The sequence below is a fragment of the Rosa chinensis genome, chromosome 4 (genome assembly GCF_002994745.2).
Source record: "Rosa chinensis cultivar Old Blush chromosome 4, RchiOBHm-V2, whole genome shotgun sequence".
Lineage (NCBI taxonomy): Eukaryota > Viridiplantae > Streptophyta > Magnoliopsida > Rosales > Rosaceae > Rosa > Rosa chinensis.
In genome coordinates, this window is record NC_037091.1 from 63,773,155 (window position 1) to 63,794,212 (window position 21,058).

Here is a 21,058-nt window from a genome sequence, read left to right on the forward strand (position 1 = left end):
CGTCTAGGATGAGCTTTAGCATGCGTGGCAAGATATGTAAGGCTCTATCTCTATGTTGGAGTGGGGCGCCATTGGATTATATATATTGGGCGTTAAAGCTAGCTAGCTTTTCTTTATACATAGACAAGGAGGTGGAGATGTCTTGTCCACTTGTGTATAATTAAGCGTAAATGTCATGTATCTGAGCCTCACAAACCTCGTGCTAGCTCTATCATTCTTTTGCAGTCCAACTAGATCGGGCACATATATAAAGAGGTTGCCTTGCTTTCTTTGCTTCGGAGCTACCCCAGCTCCTTTATCTCATTCTCTACATTTCTCTCTACTACTCTCTTCCCTGCCTAAACTTGTTCCTGGCTTGGCTAGCCATGGAAAACAAGTCGACCATGAATGCAAACCTTCTGTTCTTCTCTGCTCTGTTTCTTGTACTTGTAAGCTGCTGCAGCTTATCCTCTTGTGCAGCAGATGCAGATCATGAGCTACGCCGGCTGCAACACGCTTCCGCCAAAGCCGACGGATCTCTGAGCTTCTTGGTCGTTGGAGATTGGGGAAGAAGAGGAACTTACAATCAATCCCGAGTTGCTCTTCAGGTACGTACGTTACCAGCTTACCTAGTTAGCTACGTAACCATTTTCTATTAGTACGTATACATACTTAATTTCTACAAGACTATATGATCGAGTCTGTTCATGAATAAATATTTACTTCTCTTTTCGATCTTTGCTTTGTCCAACCAGTATTTGTATCCATCCCCCCCATTCCCCAGCGAGTCGATACATCTCCTATACTCTTTTTTTTTCTTTCCTTTTTTTGTTTATGGGAATAATTCCAAGCAGATTCCTTATGCTCTCCCATATTATTCCAAGACAGTGATATTATTAACGCTTGAAGACAACTCTTTATGTGGAGCCACAATTGTATAATAATTCATCTTGGCTAATTCTTCATTCCAAAATAATGAAACACTTCGGATTATTAGCACTCTTCAAATATTAATTCATCCACTGCTTAAAAAAAAAAAAAAAAAAATCAACTTAGGGAGAGACATTTGATCGGATTGGCCGGAATGACCCACCAAAATTTGGTGGTTGTATCATGTATGGACTCAGGACCCAACCACAGGCCCACAGCTGGTATATGGTTCCTGGTTGTAATGTTGTATAGACAATTCTCAGGTCTCTTCCTCATCAAAGGTTTTGCAGGCTTGCACTATTCTAAAGCAACAATCATGTTTTCCACTGTATTACCTTCTGCTTTTTCAAGTTTTAACTCTTAACTATGTCTCACTAGTAAATTTAGGTAATACTAATTCCCTGCAAATTAAAATTTGTTTGTAGATGGGAGTAATTGGAGAGAAGTTGGATATCGATTTTGTAATATCCACCGGCGATAACTTTTACGATGATGGGTTGACGGGCATCGACGATCCGGCCTTTGAAGAGTCGTTTTCCAAGATCTACACAGCCCCTAGCTTGCAAAAGCAATGGTACAATGGTATATCCACAAATCCCAAAATCTTGGTGATTAGACATATTGTAATTGGCCGGTGGACCTCATATGTACGTTGAGACGCATAATTAAGAGAGGAAAAAGCAAATTTTTGGTGATTATTTAAAGTTAATCTAATTATCGTTTCTACAATAAATTATTGCAGTTTTGGGTAATCATGATTATAGGGGTAATGTTGAGGCCCAATTAAGTCCTGTCCTGACTGGATTGGATGGCAGATGGCTTTGCATGAGATCCTTCATAGTTGATGCAGGTATCAATCCACACGTCTAGCTTATAATTAAATTAAGCAACTAGTCCTGTACTAAACAGATAATTAGTCTTGTTAATGAATTTTCTATGTATCTTTGGGGTGCAGAAATTGCCGAGTTTTTCTTCGTGGACACAACTCCCTTTGCAGACAAATACTTCACTGACCCAGAGGACCATGTCTACGACTGGAGTGGCATATTACCCAGAAATGAGTACCTCTCAAATATTCTCAAGGTAAACTTACATGGTAGTAGAGTACCCAAGACATGCACTTACTTTCTAGTTACTTAATTAACACATCTAGCTTGGTTATAATTTAGGGAGCAATTTATGTTTTGAAACTGAGTATGTTATGGGTTTGTTACAGGACGTGGATTCAACGCTAAAAGAATCGAACGCGAAGTGGAAGATCGTGGTTGGTCACCATGGAATTAGAAGTGCTGGACAACATGGTGACACTCCAGAGCTTGTATCACAGCTTCTCCCAATTCTTGAGGCCAACGATGTTGATCTTTACATCAATGGGCACGACCATTGCTTACAACACGTCAGTACTCCCAACAGGTATACTATACTTCATTTGGTTGTTATTAATTAAGCTAATTAAACAAACTATGCGTGGAATTAATTTGAAACATTTCTTGTTGCAGACCGATTCAATTTCTAACGAGTGGTGGTGGATCGAAGGCATGGAGGGGCGTTGTAATGCCGTACGATCCAAGTGAAATAAAGCTGTATTACGACGGACAGGGTTTCATGTCAGTGCAAATCACTCCAAGCCAAGTAGATATTGCATTCTATGATGTTTTTGGTAATGTGTTGCACAAATGGGGCACATCAAAGGACCTTTACTCTACTACCATGTATATGTAGAGATGGAGCTCAAGCAAGTGAGATTGTATATTCTAATAAGGATGGTAGAAGGATCGGAGGCCCCCATGGCAGTGATTGATTTCTATATATCCCGGAAAGTCTTAAATATCATTTTTAAGGGGCCAAGCTAGAAAATGTAATTTCTGATTCCAATTTCCATAATCTATATAATCTTCCCTACGAATTCTGCTCAATGCTAATTCTTTCGGTTCATATGTTATGATATGAATAAACCACATTTGTTACGTATGCATGATGAGATTCAATTGATCATCACCAAATGAAAATGAAGGCTTGGAATAAGATGATTCATGAATGTGATTCAAGCTTGCATATACGGGGAAATCTCTAATTTTAGTGTAAACCTAGGTTGTGCATGTATTAATAAAGCATTTTACGTACTCTTGAAGTCATGACAGTGAACTCAACTCAAAAAAAATTTGGTACACTCAACCGTGTTGATCGATGAAATTTTATCTTCAAGGTCTCGATATTATTAACAGAGAACTAGTCTCTAGATACGATCATTATGTCTTCTTTTGATATTGTACTTATGTATATTTACAATTTTATCTTATATGAAGCTACACAACTGACAACTCAAACAATACGGTATACCACCAGAAAAGGGGTATACTACCGGCTTCTTGTTCTGTCTCTCACCATAGAACAATTCTCACCCAACCACAGATCCTCCAAACTCTCTATTCACTATATTGATCCAAAAAATGAAGAAACCTCAACTCTCAGCTGCTCATAACAATCCAAGCCAAACCCAGGTCAGCAATTCTTGAAATTGGCCACACCCTCTGAGCTATAACGAGGTCCCAATAGCCCAGGCATAAACCACAAAACTTAAAACCCAAGAATCCAATCTGAGTATGCTCTAATGTTGTTGTAATAGAAACATGGCTTGAAACCCATCAAAAGTTTGATCTGACAGCAACAAAATTTTCCCGAGACAGACAAAAAAGATGTAACATTTGTCAAAAAAAATTGGAATTGAACGTAATCGAATAGTGTAGTGGAAGATTGACAAAGGCGAATCGTATGAAAAGAAACCCAGATCGAGAATTGAAACATCAATTAGAGGTGTATTTAGAGCTGAGGAATCGTGGAGATGCGTACTAAGTTTCCATTGATGAACATGGAAGTCGTTTCCACTTTCTCTATGAATCCAGTTGCAGATGAGAGAGAACAGATTATTCGGGTAGGAGAGAGAAGAGGAGAAAGGGGCCTCTGCATGCCCAGCCAGAGAGAGAGAGAGAGAGAGAGAGCTTTAATGTGGTGTGTTATGTAATCGAGAACGCAAAAGGGGCAAAATTGGAAATATTTCCATTGAAGAAATATGTTTATGTTGCTTGGTAAATGCAAACACACGTGTAGTGTCTGATAGGACAGTGAGTCTGGATCATCCAGCCACACCCATGCGGTTGTACATAGCATTCCCAACCAGAAAATGATTTGCCTTCAAGTAATTAATGTGAGTGAGAATGAATTAGAGAATAAATAGTGTGAGATTTTGAAAAAAGAGAGAGAGGTTCATGCAGATTTAAAGTCTAGAAGATCTGATCTGATTTGATTTTGTAATTTGTGTTGCTTTTAATAAATAAAGATTAATTACTTATAATTCTAGTAACCGGCTAATACTGCAGAGCAAGGTATACATATATGTAGCCACACAATTAGGCTAGGTAGCTCTTCAGCGAACTCCTTCAAACTCGTGGCTTCTTTGTACTTTTCGAATTCCAACAAAACCATGCAGCTTTTATCCTTCCGACGTCAGTTCATGATCCTCACGGCTTGTCTCTCACTTTGTTTGGTTGCCAAAGCTGAGTTTCAACGTTTGCAACAGCAAACAAACGACGAAGGGTCTCTGAAATTCTTCGTTGTTGGAGATTGGAGCAGACGAGGACTCTACAACCAATCTCAAGTTGCAGCCCAGGTTCTACCTGCTAGCTTGCTACCCAGATATCATTTTAATCACACTAGCTTCATTTCTCTTTAAATTATATATGATGGTGTAAAATTTTACCTAGATATTAGACTATCTTAGTGTCTCTCTATACATACAGATATACTTGGCTTCCATCGTTTAACAACCACCACATGATCGATCATATGCTTTCATTATCAATCTCAAACCATGCCCGTCAACCTCGTCTGATTTTGGGACTGGTTGTTTTGACTAGCTAGGCTATTAGCAAGTAGATATTAGTTTCATATATGCAGTACTTGATGGTGATTTGGTTTATAAACTAATAATTGAAATTTCTCCAACTTTAGTTAATGCTTGATTAAATCATCAATAAGTTTGAACTTACTTGTGCATGTATATATGACTGTAGATGGGATTAATCGCGAACAAAGAAAACATAGACCTTGTTTTCTCCACCGGCCGGTGACAATTTCTACGACGATGGTTTGAAAGGCGTTTATGATCCAGCTTTTAAAGAATCATTCTCCAACATCTGCAATGCCCAAAGCTTAAAGAAACCATATTGGTTCAGTGGTATCGATCGTAGCATATATTTAAATTATAATCCTATTTAACTAACCAGTAAAACATCATTAAGGATCTAGCTGACTGCAAATTATACTGCATGATTAACAATTTGTTCCAGTATTGGGTAACCATGACTATCGTGGTAACGTTCTAGCACAACTGAATCCACTCCTCAAACGCATTGACAGTAGATGGTTTTGCTATAGATCATTCCATATCGGTTATGCAGGTGAAATCCACTATCCGATCAGTAATCACGTAAATTTACACATTAATCATATTGGGATGGAGAGGTGATATAGATCCCTGGGATCCAAGAGAATTGAAGCTGTACTACGACGGCCAAGGTTTTTTGTCGGCCAAAATAACTAAAACCAACGCTGATATACAATTTTATGATGTCTCTGGCAAGGTTTTGCACAATTGGAGCAAATCCAAGGTCCTAGACTCGGTCACGCATAGAAAGTTTATCTATGCTTAAAAGAAAAACAATGGTGCACGTGTACACGTGTATGAAGGAAGAGCAGGTTATGGTGGCTTGTTTCGGGATTATAAAGGTGTTGTTTTGCGTGCCTTTTGCTCTAATTTGGATATGCCTAGTTCTATTGCAGCCGAGGTCATGGCGGTTATTAAACCAATAGAATTAGCATGGGTCCGAGATTGGAAATTCATATGGTTGGAAGTGGACTCTACACTGGTTCTCAATTTTCTACGATCTCCTCATCTTGTACCTTGGCAACTTCATGTGGAATGGAGTAATTGTTTGCATCGTATTTCTCAAATGCAATTTCGTTCTACTCATATATTTCGTGAAGGGAATCAAGCTGCAGACGCACTAGCAAATTTTGGAACTACTTCTTCAGGTTTAGTTTGGTGGGATTTGGCTCCGCCTATCATTCATAGTTTTTTTAACCGGGACCAAATGGGTCTTCCTAATTTCCGTTTCTGTTGATGTTGTCGAGAGGTTTGGTGTAGTTCCCCCTCTCTGTATTTATTTTTTATTCAATAAATTATCCTCATTTCGTCGAGGTTCATAAAAAAAAAGGAAGAGTACGTTATTGAGCTCATATGTCGTAGGTAGCTTATTACATGAATAAGTAATTAAGTAGGGATTATAATTCTCCCATACATCATATGATGTACGAATTTTCATCAAATGATTGATAATTATATGAATAAGTAATTAAGTACGGATTATAATTCTCCCATACATTCATATATAATAAGGTAAAGAAGACACAAATTCTTTATATGAGAACAAATTTTATGTGTCCTCTATTGGGTATAAGGACTCTTATTTTTAGATTTTAAGGACACGGTTTAGGTGTCCTAGTAAAGTAAAGAGGACACATTTTTCCTGATATGAGAACACAATTTAAGTGTCCTCTATTGGATACGAGGACACTTGATTTGGACTTTTAAGGACACAGTTTAAGTGTCCTAGAAGGGAAAAGATGACTCTTTTCCGGTGTCCTTGTATATGACTTACAATGACACCAGAATAGAGGACTCTTTAAACCTTGTATATATTTAAGGACACTATTTAGGTGTCCTTAAATCATGTTATTGTAGTAGTGTCTTCTGGGCCAAAGCTTTTTTTTTCTTTAAGAAAATAGACTCCAAGATTTTATAAGATTTCCAGTAGAAATATGTGACTTGCATTCTTTGACCATTCCACAAATTTTGGACGAGAAACATGGTTGTACCTTGTACGCATGGGAAGCATATTCTTGGTTGGACCCTTGAGGGGGAGTCCTTTCAATCGTTATTAACTTCCATTTTGGTCCACTTAGTGATCTATAACTAGGTCAGAGTTCCACTCAAATATCCGCATGTAACACCGAATGAATGAATTTTAGGGATTAATATCCTCTCATTTCTTTTTTTGTTTAATATTAGTTTTAGGCTGCCAAAAGTTTGAAGGCGAATGCATGATCATTGTCCACGGAACGCCTTTTCATCGAGGCACTGTTGATGAGAGAAACTAAGGAGGGTCGGTCGTGTCATCACCACTCAAAACTAATGCTATTTTATTGTGTGGTGAAAAACTGAAAATTACGATTCTTAGATGGTAAGTCAAACGTTTAATGTGACATGCATATTAAGATGCGCGGGCACTCACCAAAAACGACCCGCCGGCTTCACCCAAGAGTTCTCCCTATATAATTGATTGGTGTGTGATTGTTCATATATCATCTGTTGATTAGCAAAATGGAATCAACGAAACGTAACAACTGTGCAAGCAAGCAAGTTGTTTGATTTGAAAGGGTACGTATAATTCCAGGCATATTCCGTGAATACTAACTTAGTTTAATAGCAACACGTAACACAGATAGCGCTCATCCAGAACCAACCACCACGTACATGATTTGCTTTACATTATCTCTAACCATCCCCAACAACCCCATCTGCTTCATGGGACTGGTTGTTTTGACTAGGCTATTAGCTAGATTCTATATTCATATGCATGCGATAGTTATTTGGTTTAATCAATCAATTCTCATCAAAATTTGATGTTTAACTATCAGTGTATGAAGCCAGTAATTTTGAACTTATTCACTTGCGAATACATATACTGTAGACGGGAATAATCGGAGAGAGAAGACGCACACTTTGTCATCTCGACTGGAGACAACTTTTACGAAGATGGTGTGACAGGGAACGATGATCCAGCCTTTAATGAATCATTTTTCAACATCTATACTGCCCCAAGATTACAGACAGTATATTACCTTGGTAATCTATACTAATTCCTTAATCTACTTCATGCATGCTTTGGATAAAGAGATGCTATCTTAAAAATGTTGTTCAAGTCAGTGAAACATGCATGCTTGATCGATCGACTGATCGAACTAATTGCATGATTAATCGGGGTGCATGCAGTGTTAGGAATAGGATACCATGATTATTATAGGGGTGATGCATCAGCACAAGAAGACATTAGCCTTCCTTGGATTTGCTTAAGGCCATTCTACGTTATGTACGCTGGCAACAATGTAACATCACTACTCACTAATCACTACATGCAATATATGCCAGAAATTAATATATCGAATCATCACAGGTGGTGGATTCATTACTCAATCTTGTATACCATTTGATTAATTCAAATTCCTTTTTATGCAGTATTCGGAGTTTTTCTTTGTGGACACAACATCATTTGTAGATGACTGCTTAACAAATCCGAAGGGGACTGGAGAGGCGTGCTCCCTCAAGAGGATTACTTTTTAGATCTCCTGGAGGTGTGCAACACTAATATACATTTCTGTTCTTTGGGGCACATATTATATGTATAGAGTCTGAACTCAACACTGAAAAATACCACGTACTGCAGGAAACTTGTGGTCGGTCACCTTACATTACAAGTGCAGGGGCATCATGGTAACACCACTGAAATTGTAACCCAAATTCTCCCAATCCTGAAGGTAACAAATGTTCGATTAGCCAAAAGAATTTTGCAATTTAGCCATTTGGGTGTTCATATATCTAACTAGAAATTCTTACCTAAATTACACGAATTGATGTGGGTTTGGTTGTTACTGCAGTAAAATTGAGTTTTTTTACCAGTGGAGGTGGTTCCAAGGCATGAAGGAAACGTTTTACTGATATGAGTAATTAAGTTTTCATAAACTATTGTATAATTAGGGATTACAATTCCCAGTATGATGTATATATTACTTTGCAGCAAAAATTGCATGAAATATTGAAGAGAATTAATAATAGGAGATCTAAAAAGGAAAAAGAGATGGTGGTATAATTAATGCAGTTCATGCAAATTAGAATCTAGAAGATCTGATCGGATGTGATTTTCTGTTGCTTTTAATAAATGAAAGTTTACTTATAATTCTGGTAACTGTCTAATACTGCAGAGCTATATATTCAGCAAATTCCATCAACCTCATGGCTTCTTTGTACTCTTCTAATTCCAACAGAACCATGCAGCGTTTCTCATTTCCTCAATTCTTGATCCTCACGGCTTGCCTCTCACTTTGTTTGGTTGCTAAAGCTGATCTTCAACCTTTTCAACAGCAAGCAAATGCAGATGGGTCTCTGAGTTTCTTGGTCGTTGGAGATTGGGGAAGACGAGGACTCTACAACCAATCTAAAGTCGCTACCCAGGTTCAATATTTTAACTTTCACCAACTTCAATGATATACTATGAAGCCAGTAATTTTGAACGAGCTTGCAAATCTAAGTGTAGATGGGAATAATTGGAGAGAAAGCACAGACAAACTTCGTCATCTCCACCGGCGACAATTTCTACGATGATGGCTTGACAGGGCCGGATGATCCAGCCTTCAATGAGTCATTTTCCAACATATACACTGCCCCAAGCTTACATATACCTTGGTACATTGGTAATATATACTAATTAATTTAATTACAACATTTTTAATATTAAAATACAATCTTAATCTTGTTGTTCAAGTCGGTAAACCTTGACTGCACGTACTTGAATGGGGTGCATGGCATGCAGTGTTGGGCAACCATGACTATAGGGGTGATGCTTTAGCACAACTAAAAATTGACCGTAGATGGTTTTGCTCCAGGCCATTGTTCATTATATATTCAGGTAACACTACTCACTATCACTATATATGTATTTCACATTAATCAAATTGTTCTTGACAGTTGATTAGTCTCACTTTTTTTATGCAGCAATCGCAGAGTTTTTCTTCGTGGACACAACCCCATTTGTGGATGACTACTTTACAAATCCAAAGGAGCATGTCTATGACTGGAGAGGTGTGCTTCCTCGAGAGGATTACCTTCCAAAACTCCTGAAGGTCTGCAACACTATTACATTTTTTTTAACCAATTTCCAGCGACTACATTATTGTTATTTTGGGGTATGTGATTAATATATATAACATAGGATCTGGATGTAACACTGAAAAATTCCCGTGCAAAATGGAAAATTGTGATCGGTCACCATACAATTAGAAGTGCAGGACATCATGGTAACACCACTGATCTTGTAACCCACCTTCTCCCAGTCCTTAAGGTAATCCCTTAATTGATCAAAACAAATGTTCCATTACTTAAAAGAATCTTGCAATTTAGGTCTTACTAATTTCATTATTTCAATGTTTGCTTTCTTTCTTTCACGCGTGTTTAGGCAAACAAAATAGATTTTTATATAAACGGACATGACCATTGCTTGCAACACATCAGTGATCCGGACAGGTAAATCTGTACACATAATTCCCACATCAAACTAGATATTCTTCTGTAAAATACAAAATTGACGTGGGTTTGGTAGTTACTGCAGTAAAATTGAGTTTTTTACCAGTGGAGGTGGCTCCAAGGCATGGAGAGGTGATATAAAGTGGTGGGATCCAAGAGAATTGAAGCTGTATTACGACGGCCAAGGTTTTATGTCAGTACAAATGACTAAAACCCGCGCTGATATACAATTCTATGATGTCTCTGGCAATGTTTTGCACAAATGGAGAAAATCCAAAGAGGTCAACTCAGCCACGCATAGGTTTCCAATGCTTGGAAGAAAAGCTCTGATGTATGAAGGAAGAGTTGTATAACTCATATCTAGCTGGAAGCGATATCATAAACTACTGAATAATTGGGGATTTAGTTCTCCAGTATAAATGTATTACTTGTCATCAAATACATGAAATATAGATTGATGTGTTTTCCAGTGAGGTAAGCACATTACCAGTTCTTTATGTAACCTGTGAGCATAATCTTCCCACATAGCAACTGCAACCGTAAAATGGTCCCAATTAGAATGTTTTGCACTCTCAGCAGAAAATACAGACTCTGCTAGATGAGGATCCTTCAGAAATAAAGACTTGAGGCAGAGAGATTTCTCCCGCTGTGATTGCAATAAGAGTACCACCTTATTGCTATCTTCTACTTTGCTAGATTTCAGATCAGAAGCTTTCCAACGGTAGAATTGCACTACCTGTTTCATATGACGAGCAAAGCAGGTTAAATAACACGGCGAAGGGTCCCCATTGCTCGAGTTTTAAAACATACTTTGCATTATTTCCTTTCATCTTTTATCCTAAACATCGACAGAAAATGTAGTTAGTTGGCATTGGTTACACTACCTGAAGTGCATGCAAGATGTTGACAAACTCATAGTCAAACAACTCATCTCCCCTTGCTAATCGCAACTTCTCCATCTGTAACTCAGAAATATTTGAACAGGAGATCTTGTCTTCAGAGTATACTACATCATATCCAAGAACATGCAGCCTTGCACAGCATATATCAAATCCCAACTGATCATGGGACGAAGCTTGTTCTGGTGAAAACCAGTACATATTACTCGATGCTGGCAAAGGTAGCCATAGTTCCGGACCATTATCTCGTAACGGGGTCTGTGAGAGAAGCGAAATAAGTTTAGCATCTTCATCATGGGCTGCATCACGACTGAACCATAATGCCATTGTGAGTCTTTCCCCATCAGTAATCTGTGTAGTGATATGAGCATCAGAAACAAAGCATACATGGACCCTGATACTATCAAAGAAAATATAGTTACTGTCATTCCAGACTGCAAGTTTTGCATGTCAGGACCGCAAAAACAACAAAACAGAATGAGTAACATCCCAACTTTTCACCGAACATGATGGAAGGCCACCAGGTGTTCAATCAACGTAGAAAAAGATCAAATTGTTCACTTCATAATGGGAGAATCACATTCTTTGCCCCACTAAAGACACATCAGAAGGAGAGTGAGAGCTGAATCTACCTCATCAACAGAATGAGTGTTGCGGCTGTCAGCCGTGTATATCACAACATCCTGATAAACATCCAGTAGTTCATGAGTTCTCATCCAAAGTTGAAACGAACAGGACAGTAAGCCAATTGATAATACACGTCACCCAAATAGTTTTTCTTTCCAAATACATATTTAAACCGGTAGTTAATTTTGCACCTAAGTGAATCTCAATGTTGTTGATTCCAATGCATGCATAGAGAAACTGGAAAACCTTCTTCTAAAAGTTTCACTTACCCCACTTGATGGAACAATAGTTGTTAGATCCCCATCCTGGAAGTGAAAAAGTCCACCTTTGAAATCATCCCCGTAATTGTTCAAATAACAAACCGCCTTTTACAACATAGAACGAAAAGTATCAGCTGAAAAACTAGAAAAAAAACATTACGAACAGATGCAATTGCAACAAAAAGGAATATTTTCACAAAATTGTATACACACCGCAAAGTCACGCTGTTTGAGATAGGGCCTGTTGTCATCACTATGCCACCCAATGGTTGATCCTCTACTCCAGCTGATATACGACGAAAATTGAAAAGTATCATCACATAGTGTAGTCGGAAAGATGACTGAAAGTGACTCCAAGACACCATTTTGAAGAGACAGTTAAGATGTATTGGCAGCCCAGAAAGTAAGCAATTCATGGAGAAGCTTCATAGTATTGAAAACTACTTTCTTTAACATCAACAAATCAATTACAAACATAAAACACAAACAATCTGCTTAAGAACAATATTTTCAAGTTCAATTCTTTTCTTAAGATTCTTGATCGCAATTCAATCGGAGAGAGGTTACCTGATCAAACCGGTGAATTCAACAAAGAGTTCATACTCGCAGCCAAAGAATTCCTCTACCTTCTCCTTCAACCTCTCTGTCAGTCAATCGCACACCCATGATAAAAAAAATAAAAAACCATAAACAATCAGAAAGAAACCAAACTTTACAAAGCAGTGGCCTGGTGGGTCTGTTTCAGTTTTACCTCTGATGGGGACGAAGGGCATGATGAGATGGGCACAGTTGGTGGCTATGAGATGTGAAAGAGTTGTTGAGAAGACATTGGGTCTGTAACCCACAGTGCAATTGCTTTTGTGTATATATTCCAGTTCCTTGCATTCCTGGACAGAAAGGAAGTTGTGGAGAAGAAGCCGAGGATGTTCTTCTTCTGGGTATGCCATTAAGGTCAAACAGTGACACAGACTCGAAGTGTGGGAGACGAAGCCAACTAGTTAGTTTGTTATATACATTTTGCTCTGCTGAGACTCGAGTTTGAAGCGCATACGATTACCATCCTATTTTGAGACTACAATTTATAGGCGGCATGGGCCATTCTCGAACATGTTGAGTGTTATAGTGGAAAGCTCACACAGTTGAAACTTGACTCCATCTTGTACGATTGTATTCACAGTGGTCAAGGGTACGTTCAAGATAGAAATGTGTTGAGAATCGAAAGCAAAGAAACATCAAAATTTCCGAACAAGATAGAAGAGCCAAAAGATGGTGATTTAAGAATGTGCTTTTGCACCTAGAGTAAGAGTTTGATATAACAAGACAAGAAAAAAGAAAGAAAAGAGGACAAGGGAATCCAAAGAGAACTCAAAAGTTCCTTTTTCCGCCTGTTCCTCTTGCTAGTATGATCTTTAGGTCTTGAATCTTGCCGCTCTTTACATTTGCTTCCAACTCATTGCAGTTTGCAGCCTACCCTCTCTCTCTCTCTGTTTCTCTCACTCTGGTCCTAAACTGCTCCAGCCGGATTGTTAGAGTTCTGCTGTTGCTCTTGCTTCACTGTTCCTCTTCCACTGCCAGTTGCATCCACATTTCCATTGCAGTCTTGCCTTTGAGATTTCCCATCCAACTTTGCTTTAGGAGAAGCACTTGCATGATTTGATTTTCCAGTCCCATTGTCTTTCTCTGTTGAAGAAGCAGTCTCAACAGTGAGGTTCATTTCTGTTGCAGAACTTGGAAACTGTTGAGCAGGAGCTGATGAACTACCTGACCCTGGGGGAGGAAGGAAAACTCCAGTGCCCGGGAGAGGCATCCGAGGTGGAGGGTGCCTAGGAGCTGCTACCCATCCAGGCGAACCAGGTGGGATGACAACTGGAGCAGGGAAAGGCATGGCTGGTCCAACAGGGGCAGCCACAAACAAAGGCTGGATGCCATTTGGAGGTGGAAGTTGGGGACGATTAGGTGGTGCAGGCAATACACCAGTTGTTGAAACTGCTGCATAGTGCTTGGGACCAACAGGATGGCGGATGTGGTTTGGAGATCTACTTGGTGGTGGACTCCAGTAGGGTGACTGGCTGGGACCAGATGAAGGAAGACGCTGACTGTCAGTTGGAAAGGATTTCCTTGGTTGAGACTTTGTGAAAGTGACGAGTATACGTTGCTTCCGGATGGAAGGAATTGCATGTTTTGCATAGTCTGCTGATTTTCCTTGCAGCAAAAGGAGGGATCTGCAGTGTCATGAATAAAATGAAGAATTAATTACAGTTGATCTAAAACAAAACTGAGAAGTCTACAAGACAGGATAACGTAATGTGTATAGCCATGTAAATTTTTGATGTTATATTCACCACAATTAACATGTTACTCCAGCTTTTATGGAGGAGAACTCCTTTGAGCCCACCATTCACAGATTAAATAACAAAAGAATTCAGGCTTAACTATGTCATGATCTTGAATTATGCAACTCTAAAACTTACAGAAAGCAGAAGCAACAAGGTAAAATACGTTCTGCTGGAATAACTACTGTAATCATTACTAATGTATGTGGTCCCAAACTTCAGAAGAACTCTTTTCTTTCTTTTTTTTGGTGTGGGGGGCGTTAATTATCAGAAGATAGCAGTCAGAAAAAGTACCCAGGTGTAAGAGAAAGTCTGAGAGAGCCTCGATAATCCCCAGGATGTTCTATTCCTAATACTCTCCCAAAAGTCATGCCACATTCGGTGAGAAACAGGACGCAAACAGGCCTTCCAAACCATGATGGCCACATGTGAGGATGTGAATGATCACCCTACAAACAATCATCACAAAATTTTGATTTCTAAACAAATGGAACTCTTAATATATCAAAGGGAAATGTACAATATTAACCTCATTAAAGAAATCAATGATACAGGAGTCTGGCTTCACAGTCAAAACTTGCATCCCAACTAGGCGATCGATAACATCCTGCAGCAAGGGGGGGATGGCTTCCATCCTCCGATCTACAGATTTCATTTAAAAAGGGAAAGAAAAAAAATTAGACATGGAACTTATATAGAATGTGAGTTTGTAAAATAGAAGTCCAATTTTTCCATCAAAAGATAATTGCAAATTGGAACATGCCTTTGGAGATTCCTGCAGATATTTCATCTTCTTGTGGTGCATCTGCAATAGGGATTCCCAATTGAATCATCTCTCTTCCATGTCCCTTCATGGGCCTCTTTGAGACCACATATGTTTGACCTGCTTCTCAAAAAAAAAAAAAAGGGCCAACATTATTGAAAGAATACAAAAATTACCAAACTTTGTTAGACGTTAACACCATACCCTAGCTTGATAACAGAGACCAAAAGTGCCAAAAAAGAAATGTAATGCAAAAAATAAAAAAATAAAAAATAAAAGTTATGATGGCATCATTGCTAGTACACTTATTTTCCTCTTTCTTTTTCTTTGCTTAAAAAGTTTCAATGGGAAAAGAACCAAAAATCTTCTAGATCGCATTGAAAAAGGTATATGGAATTTCCAAGAAATAATATAATTAAGGAAACAAGTGCATTAAATTATACAGTACGCGGTTAAATTTGAAAGGCAGATACATCCTCGTAGCCACTACATAAAACTTGGACAAGAAAACTAATGGCCATAATCAAACAGCCAAATATTCAGTCTTGTAAGGATAAAAGGAAATCATAATATATGGAAGTATGAAGTTTTAACTAATTAGAGTGAGATTTAGGTTGCATGAAGTATGAATACATACATCATAAACTACTGGATACACCTAGAACCGAAGACTACTTATATTAAAAGGTAAATGACTAAGATACAGACAGAAACTAGCACTAAAAGAAAGACAAAAAGTTTAAAAAACGTACAATTGCATAGCATGTATTGATGATGGTGACGTTAGTAAGATAAAAGAAAATGATATGTTTCCCACAAAAAATCCAGTGACTCTGAACCAACTTCAAGTTAGAAAGATCTTATCCTATGAAGTAACTACCGTTTTTTCATCAGATATCTTGTTGCCAACAACAGTTTTTGGAATGAGACAAAGTTTGTGCTTGTCATTCTGAAAGTCGATGGAGTGAGAATCAGGGTCTTTCAAGACAGTAAGTTTCATGACATTTACACAGCTGATTATGTTGAGTACCGGCATCGACCACTAAATACCATTTTTCCCATCTGTGGTGTATTTATAAACAAAATGGATATGTAAACTTGCCTTGAAATTGTCCTCTTTTTCCCGCAGCCCTCAAATCATTTACCAAAGAAACTAGTTTTGTGACTTCAGTGTCACCAAGAAACTCTTCATACAATTTCAGTCCATCAACCACATTAACCTAATCAAAAGAAAATTATTAGGATCCCCCAAACAAGTTCTACTGATTCTGAACCAACTTGAAGTTAGAAAGGTGGTATACGATGAAGTAACTACCGTTTTTCCTTCAAATGTCTCGTTACCAACAAAAGATTTTGGAATGAGGGAAAGGTTCTGCTTCTCATTCTGAATTTGGGTAGAATGTGATTCATTCTCTGAAAAAAAAAAAAAATCACATAACCCAGATATTGAATTGAAATCCAAATCATGATGGATGATGCAAAGCACATACTATGACAACAATATGAAGAAAATGGCAAGGTGTATAACCTTTAGAACTTGAAGTGCATCCTTCATTTACCACCACGTCTTCAGATTCTGAATTGCCAGATATCGCCCCTTGAGAATTCCCTGAACTCCTTGAGCTGATATATTCATGAGGTTTTGTAGGAGCACCTGTCCGAGGAACCATAAAGAAGAATATAACAGTAACGCATTAAATAAACATCTTTCTTAATTTCTACAACTCAGAATCAATGATCCAGTGCACAACATACATGCATATAATATGAATATGCACGTGTATGCATACATGAAACAGGAAGGTAATAATAGTTCTTTATAGTAGGTTAACCTCCATTAGACATCTTATCATAATCTAATTGTCAAGTAAAGACCGGGACACATTGAGATACCAAGAAACTGGCTACTACACTTGTACAACTTTCAAGACAGCACATTTACCCTCAGTGAATGCAGACTTCATTCAGAATGGTGGATTATTCTCATCACTTTCCTAGTCCCAAATGAGCCATTTTCAGGTGGCACTACTCTTCCCTTATCAGGGCACATGTTATGAATTTTAAATGTTAAAAACTTCTTAACCTAGTAACCTAGCACATTACCATTTTTATTAAGCTCTAATGTCTTGACTTCATTACCATCAAACAAGCATAACGTAAACATATATATGAGCATCAAGTCACAAATCATAAACCCAAAAGACTACCTTTCTTCTCTGCAGCCGGCGCCACCCCCTTATCATCCACTTTCCCCGCCTCTCCACCAGGCTTGACTTCCTCACGTATCTCGCTCCCCACTTTCTCCAAACCACTCCCCTCATAACTACGATACTCTACACTAGCATTATGCCATTCCTTGACAGGCTCACTTCTCGGCTTAAACCCCACACCAGAATTCGACCTCTTATACTCCTTGTTCCCCATTTTCACTGGCTCATGGTACCTCTGCTGCTTCCTCCACGCAACCTGCTGCAGCGCATATATCACCTCCGCCACGGAAAAGTACTGCTGCATATGAAGCACCGGGGTCCAATTGCACCTCCTCTGCTGAATACTCCCGATCACCATGTCATACTCACTCGGCTCACCCACTGCACGCAAATGGTGGCAGAGCGAGTCAATTATCGCATTGGCCGCTGCAAACTCACCCCGCAGCCACGAGATGAACCCGTCACGTTCATCCGGGAACCACTGCCGAAGAGGCTGCTGGTGGATCTCGCCGGCGGCGCCACTAGGATACTGCATTTTGTCGGATAAAACCACATTCCCCGATGGCATTGTCATTAGAACCCACTACACAAGATTCAGTACTAGCACATATAAAGCATTCGTCGCTATCTTCTACACCCAAAAAACCCAACAACGGCTACGTTATAAATTCAAGCAGATCCCACCAAATAAAACCCAGAATCTAGCAGGAACCGGCTTAAAGACTCAAACTTTCTTCGATTTTACCACATTTACGATAACAAAGAGTGGGAATTTCTAAGAAACGATGCAAAACCTGAAATGGGTTTCTCTTATGTTGTTCAAATTCCGCAGCGATCGTGCAAAATTGTGGAAATTTGAAGCTGAATTGGGGTGAAAGCTCGGAGCTTTGGTGGGTTTAGGTCTCAAGTCAGATCTGGAAAAAAAGGGGCTTGTGGGGAATTGAAAGTGAGATCGAAAAAGGGTGAGTCTGCGTTTGAATTCATGTATCCATTTGTTGTTGTTGTTGGGGTTTGAAAGTCTCAGTGGCGTAGAGACTGGGATGGGGTTTTCTATATATAAAAAAGATGAGTGTAAGATCTAGGGTTTGGCAAGAAAAATAGAGCGCGTGTGTGGAGTGATTTTGTGTAAGGTGAAGAATTGGCTTATTGAGCACGCATTTGGTATATTGTTATAGGGTCTTAAATGGTGGCTGTGAAACCCTCTCTCACTCTCTCTGCTCTCTCTCTCTCTAACTTGAGGTGAGGGCAGGGAAAGGGGACCAAGATAGCATATTCTTGAATTTGGGGGTGTTTGTGTCTTTTTCTAATTTAGGGTTTTTCCTGAGTTTAGTCCCCGTGGAATTGGAATGGATGAGGGTTTTGGATTTTACACTCATTTGGAAAAAAGCTAGCTTAATTTCCGTGACCCAGAGTCATCACTGCTCTAGGCTTTTCATCACTTTCCTTACGTCCTAAACTTAATTTAGATGTCACTAGTTTTAGTATGGTGGGAAACTTTTAAGTTTTTTTTTTTTTTTTGAGAAAATTATCAACTCATTGCATTGATAATGACTCATTCCTGTTTGACTGTCAAAAGAGTCACTACCTAAGTAATTTAACATTTTTAAAGATCATGAAGCTCAGCCAAAACTACACTAAAGCATCCATGAGAATCAAAGAAGCACATATGCTACGGACATTTTTAACGACATATTCTGTGACATTTTTTGCTACGGACTTTTAAGTATGTTTTGTTATTATCTTAACCATATATTTTCTTATCATCCTAAGTGCATGCCCAACATATTTTTATTTGCAGTCTTGTTTGTGGTTTATGGTTGCAAGATCAATATTTTGTCTTTCAATCAAAAAAATCAATACGCATATTCATTATCGACGTAATTAAAGCGAATAAACTTTTCATTAACAACATTAAACGAATTTTTCTTTAACGGTATTATCGTCTGCTTTTTTTAATACGACCATTTTGTTTTTTTAACTTGAATTGTAGCATGTGCAACAGGCAAAGAAATAAGAGTGGTCGGAAATTGAGCCCCTCAATATAAGGACCATGATGGTAGGGTTAAGTGTTGGAGGTTTGTAGGGGTAGGGTACCACTAGGGCTTTGTTGTTCATTAATTTTGGGTTCCCATTTAGTCGAGCATTTGTTTCGAAATTGATTGAGTGAAATTGATACAGTGATGCTGATTGCATACAAAATATTTTATTTGACTTTTGTTTTCTATTTTTGACCACAAGAAAAGAAAATTCATTGACAAAAAATTATAATACATTTAGTAATCAAATTCATTGATAGAGAATTTAGAAACTTGAAAATAGAAGGGAAATAATTTAAAGCCTAAATTTCTACTACTACCATAAAAGGAGGCTCAATTTGAGCTAGTTTGGGATTGTTGTGACTTTAAAAATGCTGTATTGTGAGAATAATCCGTTGTGAATTAAAATAGTTTCGTGTTTGGTAAATAATATAATTTTTTTTTTTTTTGAAATAGGTTTGGAACCCAACCTAGCTGGGAGGCTCAGCCCCACGCCCGGTTCCATTTATTATATTAATTTCATAATTTTGCAACAGGGGGGACATAATACCTGAACCCCGTGCTACATTAGAACTAAGAGAATAATCCTCGTAAAGTACATCCTGAATAATAGCAGGAGTCTCATATAACCAAACATCAACTGGAAAATAAGCTAGCAAGGTGGGCAAGTCTATGTGCCACACCATTTGCTTCACGGTAAGTATGCCGAACCCTTACAGATTGAAAAGCAGACATATAATCTCTACAATCATCAAGAATCCGACTTACCTACGAAAGGTTTTCCTTCTTACTATTGAGTGCATAAAACAACTGCAGAACGTGTTTTTAAAAGTGTTGTCAGTACATAAAACAACTGCAGAACGTATTTTGATCCACATCAGCTTCTAAAAGCAACATCTTGGCTGCTTCTAAAATCTGCTGTCAGTGACCTATAACTTTCAATTAAAGCTATTTTTTATTTATTTACCAAACACAATAAAATTTAAAATTTTGAACATAAGCTGATTTTTTTTAAAAACGAAACAATCGCAAACAGGATCTTTGAGTCAAAAGATTTTCAGTCGTTTCATCAAAATTTGAATTGCCCCAAAAATTCGCTGATAAATTGTTCAAAGCATCAAAGTCATCGGTGTGTACATTATAAAATAAAAATAAGGGTTTTTGTCTATTCACCCCATTTCTAGAGATTCTTTTCCCACTTACCCTATTAAGTTTTTTTAATTTCCTCTTACCCAAAACACTTTTTAAGGAGGTCTTCCCTAAGACCCCATTAAGATTTTTTTTTTTTTAATACCATTTTACACTCATCCCTTTGTTACCTACAGAGAGAGAAAAAAAATGGAAGAGAGAGAAACTATATGACACTTCGCCGGAGCCCAGTCACCGGCAGCCGGAATCCGATCATCGACCGCTACCGGAATCCGGTCGCTGGTCACCAGACAGACTTTTCAAAAAACCTCACCGGAAAGGTTTACTGCTCCAATAGAAGTCTATTGCCCTCCAATAGACGTCTATCAGCCATGTATTGCCCCCTAATAGACGTCTATTATCCTCCAATAGAACTTTCGGTTGCCAGAATATGAACTAATCTCTCAAAATTTAGACA

The 21,058-nt window shown here is 38.3% G+C and overlaps 4 protein-coding genes and 1 pseudogene across 7 annotated transcripts; 3 read left to right on the forward strand and 2 right to left on the reverse strand.

Moving 5' to 3' along the window:
* The first annotated feature begins 130 nt into the window (after positions 1-130).
* LOC112196824 (purple acid phosphatase 4) lies at positions 131-2,877 on the forward strand. The gene is made up of 6 exons (XM_024337288.2): positions 131-587; positions 1,335-1,491; positions 1,652-1,759; positions 1,865-1,992; positions 2,126-2,322; positions 2,409-2,877. Exons 1-6 carry the CDS (start codon positions 366-368, stop codon positions 2,629-2,631), a joined length of 1,035 nt encoding a protein of 344 aa, XP_024193056.1. The 5' UTR covers positions 131-365; the 3' UTR covers positions 2,632-2,877.
* A 1,288-nt stretch (positions 2,878-4,165) lies between these two features.
* Positions 4,166-8,803, forward strand: LOC121052886 (annotated as a pseudogene).
* A 245-nt stretch (positions 8,804-9,048) lies between these two features.
* On the forward strand, positions 9,049-10,677 carry LOC112196827 (purple acid phosphatase 4). Its single transcript, XM_040518828.1, has 7 exons — positions 9,049-9,256; positions 9,339-9,495; positions 9,615-9,710; positions 9,797-9,924; positions 10,014-10,142; positions 10,257-10,324; positions 10,401-10,677. The coding sequence occupies exons 1-7, from the start codon at positions 9,074-9,076 to the stop codon at positions 10,675-10,677; spliced, it is 1,038 nt and encodes a 345-aa protein (XP_040374762.1). The 5' UTR covers positions 9,049-9,073.
* Positions 10,195-13,217, reverse strand: LOC112196826. Of its 2 annotated transcripts, XM_024337293.2 has the most exons (7): positions 12,862-13,217; positions 12,678-12,753; positions 12,324-12,396; positions 12,120-12,215; positions 11,856-11,906; positions 11,209-11,574; positions 10,200-11,060 (listed from the first exon to the last, which is right to left on the reverse strand). In XM_024337293.2, exons 1-7 carry the CDS (start codon positions 13,055-13,057, stop codon positions 10,749-10,751), a joined length of 1,170 nt encoding a protein of 389 aa, XP_024193061.1. In that variant the 5' UTR covers positions 13,058-13,217; the 3' UTR covers positions 10,200-10,748. The 2 variants fall into 2 exon arrangements, with proteins under 2 accessions (XP_024193062.1, XP_024193061.1); XM_024337294.2 differs by lacking the exon at positions 11,856-11,906 and having other exon boundaries at positions 10,195-11,060.
* Positions 13,218-13,367: 150 nt separating this feature from the next.
* LOC112196825 (RNA demethylase ALKBH10B) lies at positions 13,368-18,616 on the reverse strand. Of its 3 annotated transcripts, XM_024337292.2 has the most exons (9): positions 17,414-18,616; positions 16,735-16,860; positions 16,522-16,619; positions 16,309-16,426; positions 15,207-15,329; positions 14,973-15,085; positions 14,738-14,892; positions 13,872-14,332; positions 13,368-13,790 (listed from the first exon to the last, which is right to left on the reverse strand). In XM_024337292.2, the coding sequence occupies exons 1-9, from the start codon at positions 17,988-17,990 to the stop codon at positions 13,615-13,617; spliced, it is 1,947 nt and encodes a 648-aa protein (XP_024193060.1). In that variant the 5' UTR covers positions 17,991-18,616; the 3' UTR covers positions 13,368-13,614. The 3 variants fall into 3 exon arrangements, with proteins under 3 accessions (XP_024193060.1, XP_024193057.1, XP_024193059.1); XM_024337289.2 differs by having other exon boundaries at positions 13,368-14,332; positions 17,414-18,615; XM_024337291.2 differs by having other exon boundaries at positions 13,368-14,332; positions 15,207-15,326; positions 17,414-18,613.
* Positions 18,617-21,058: the final 2,442 nt, after the last annotated feature.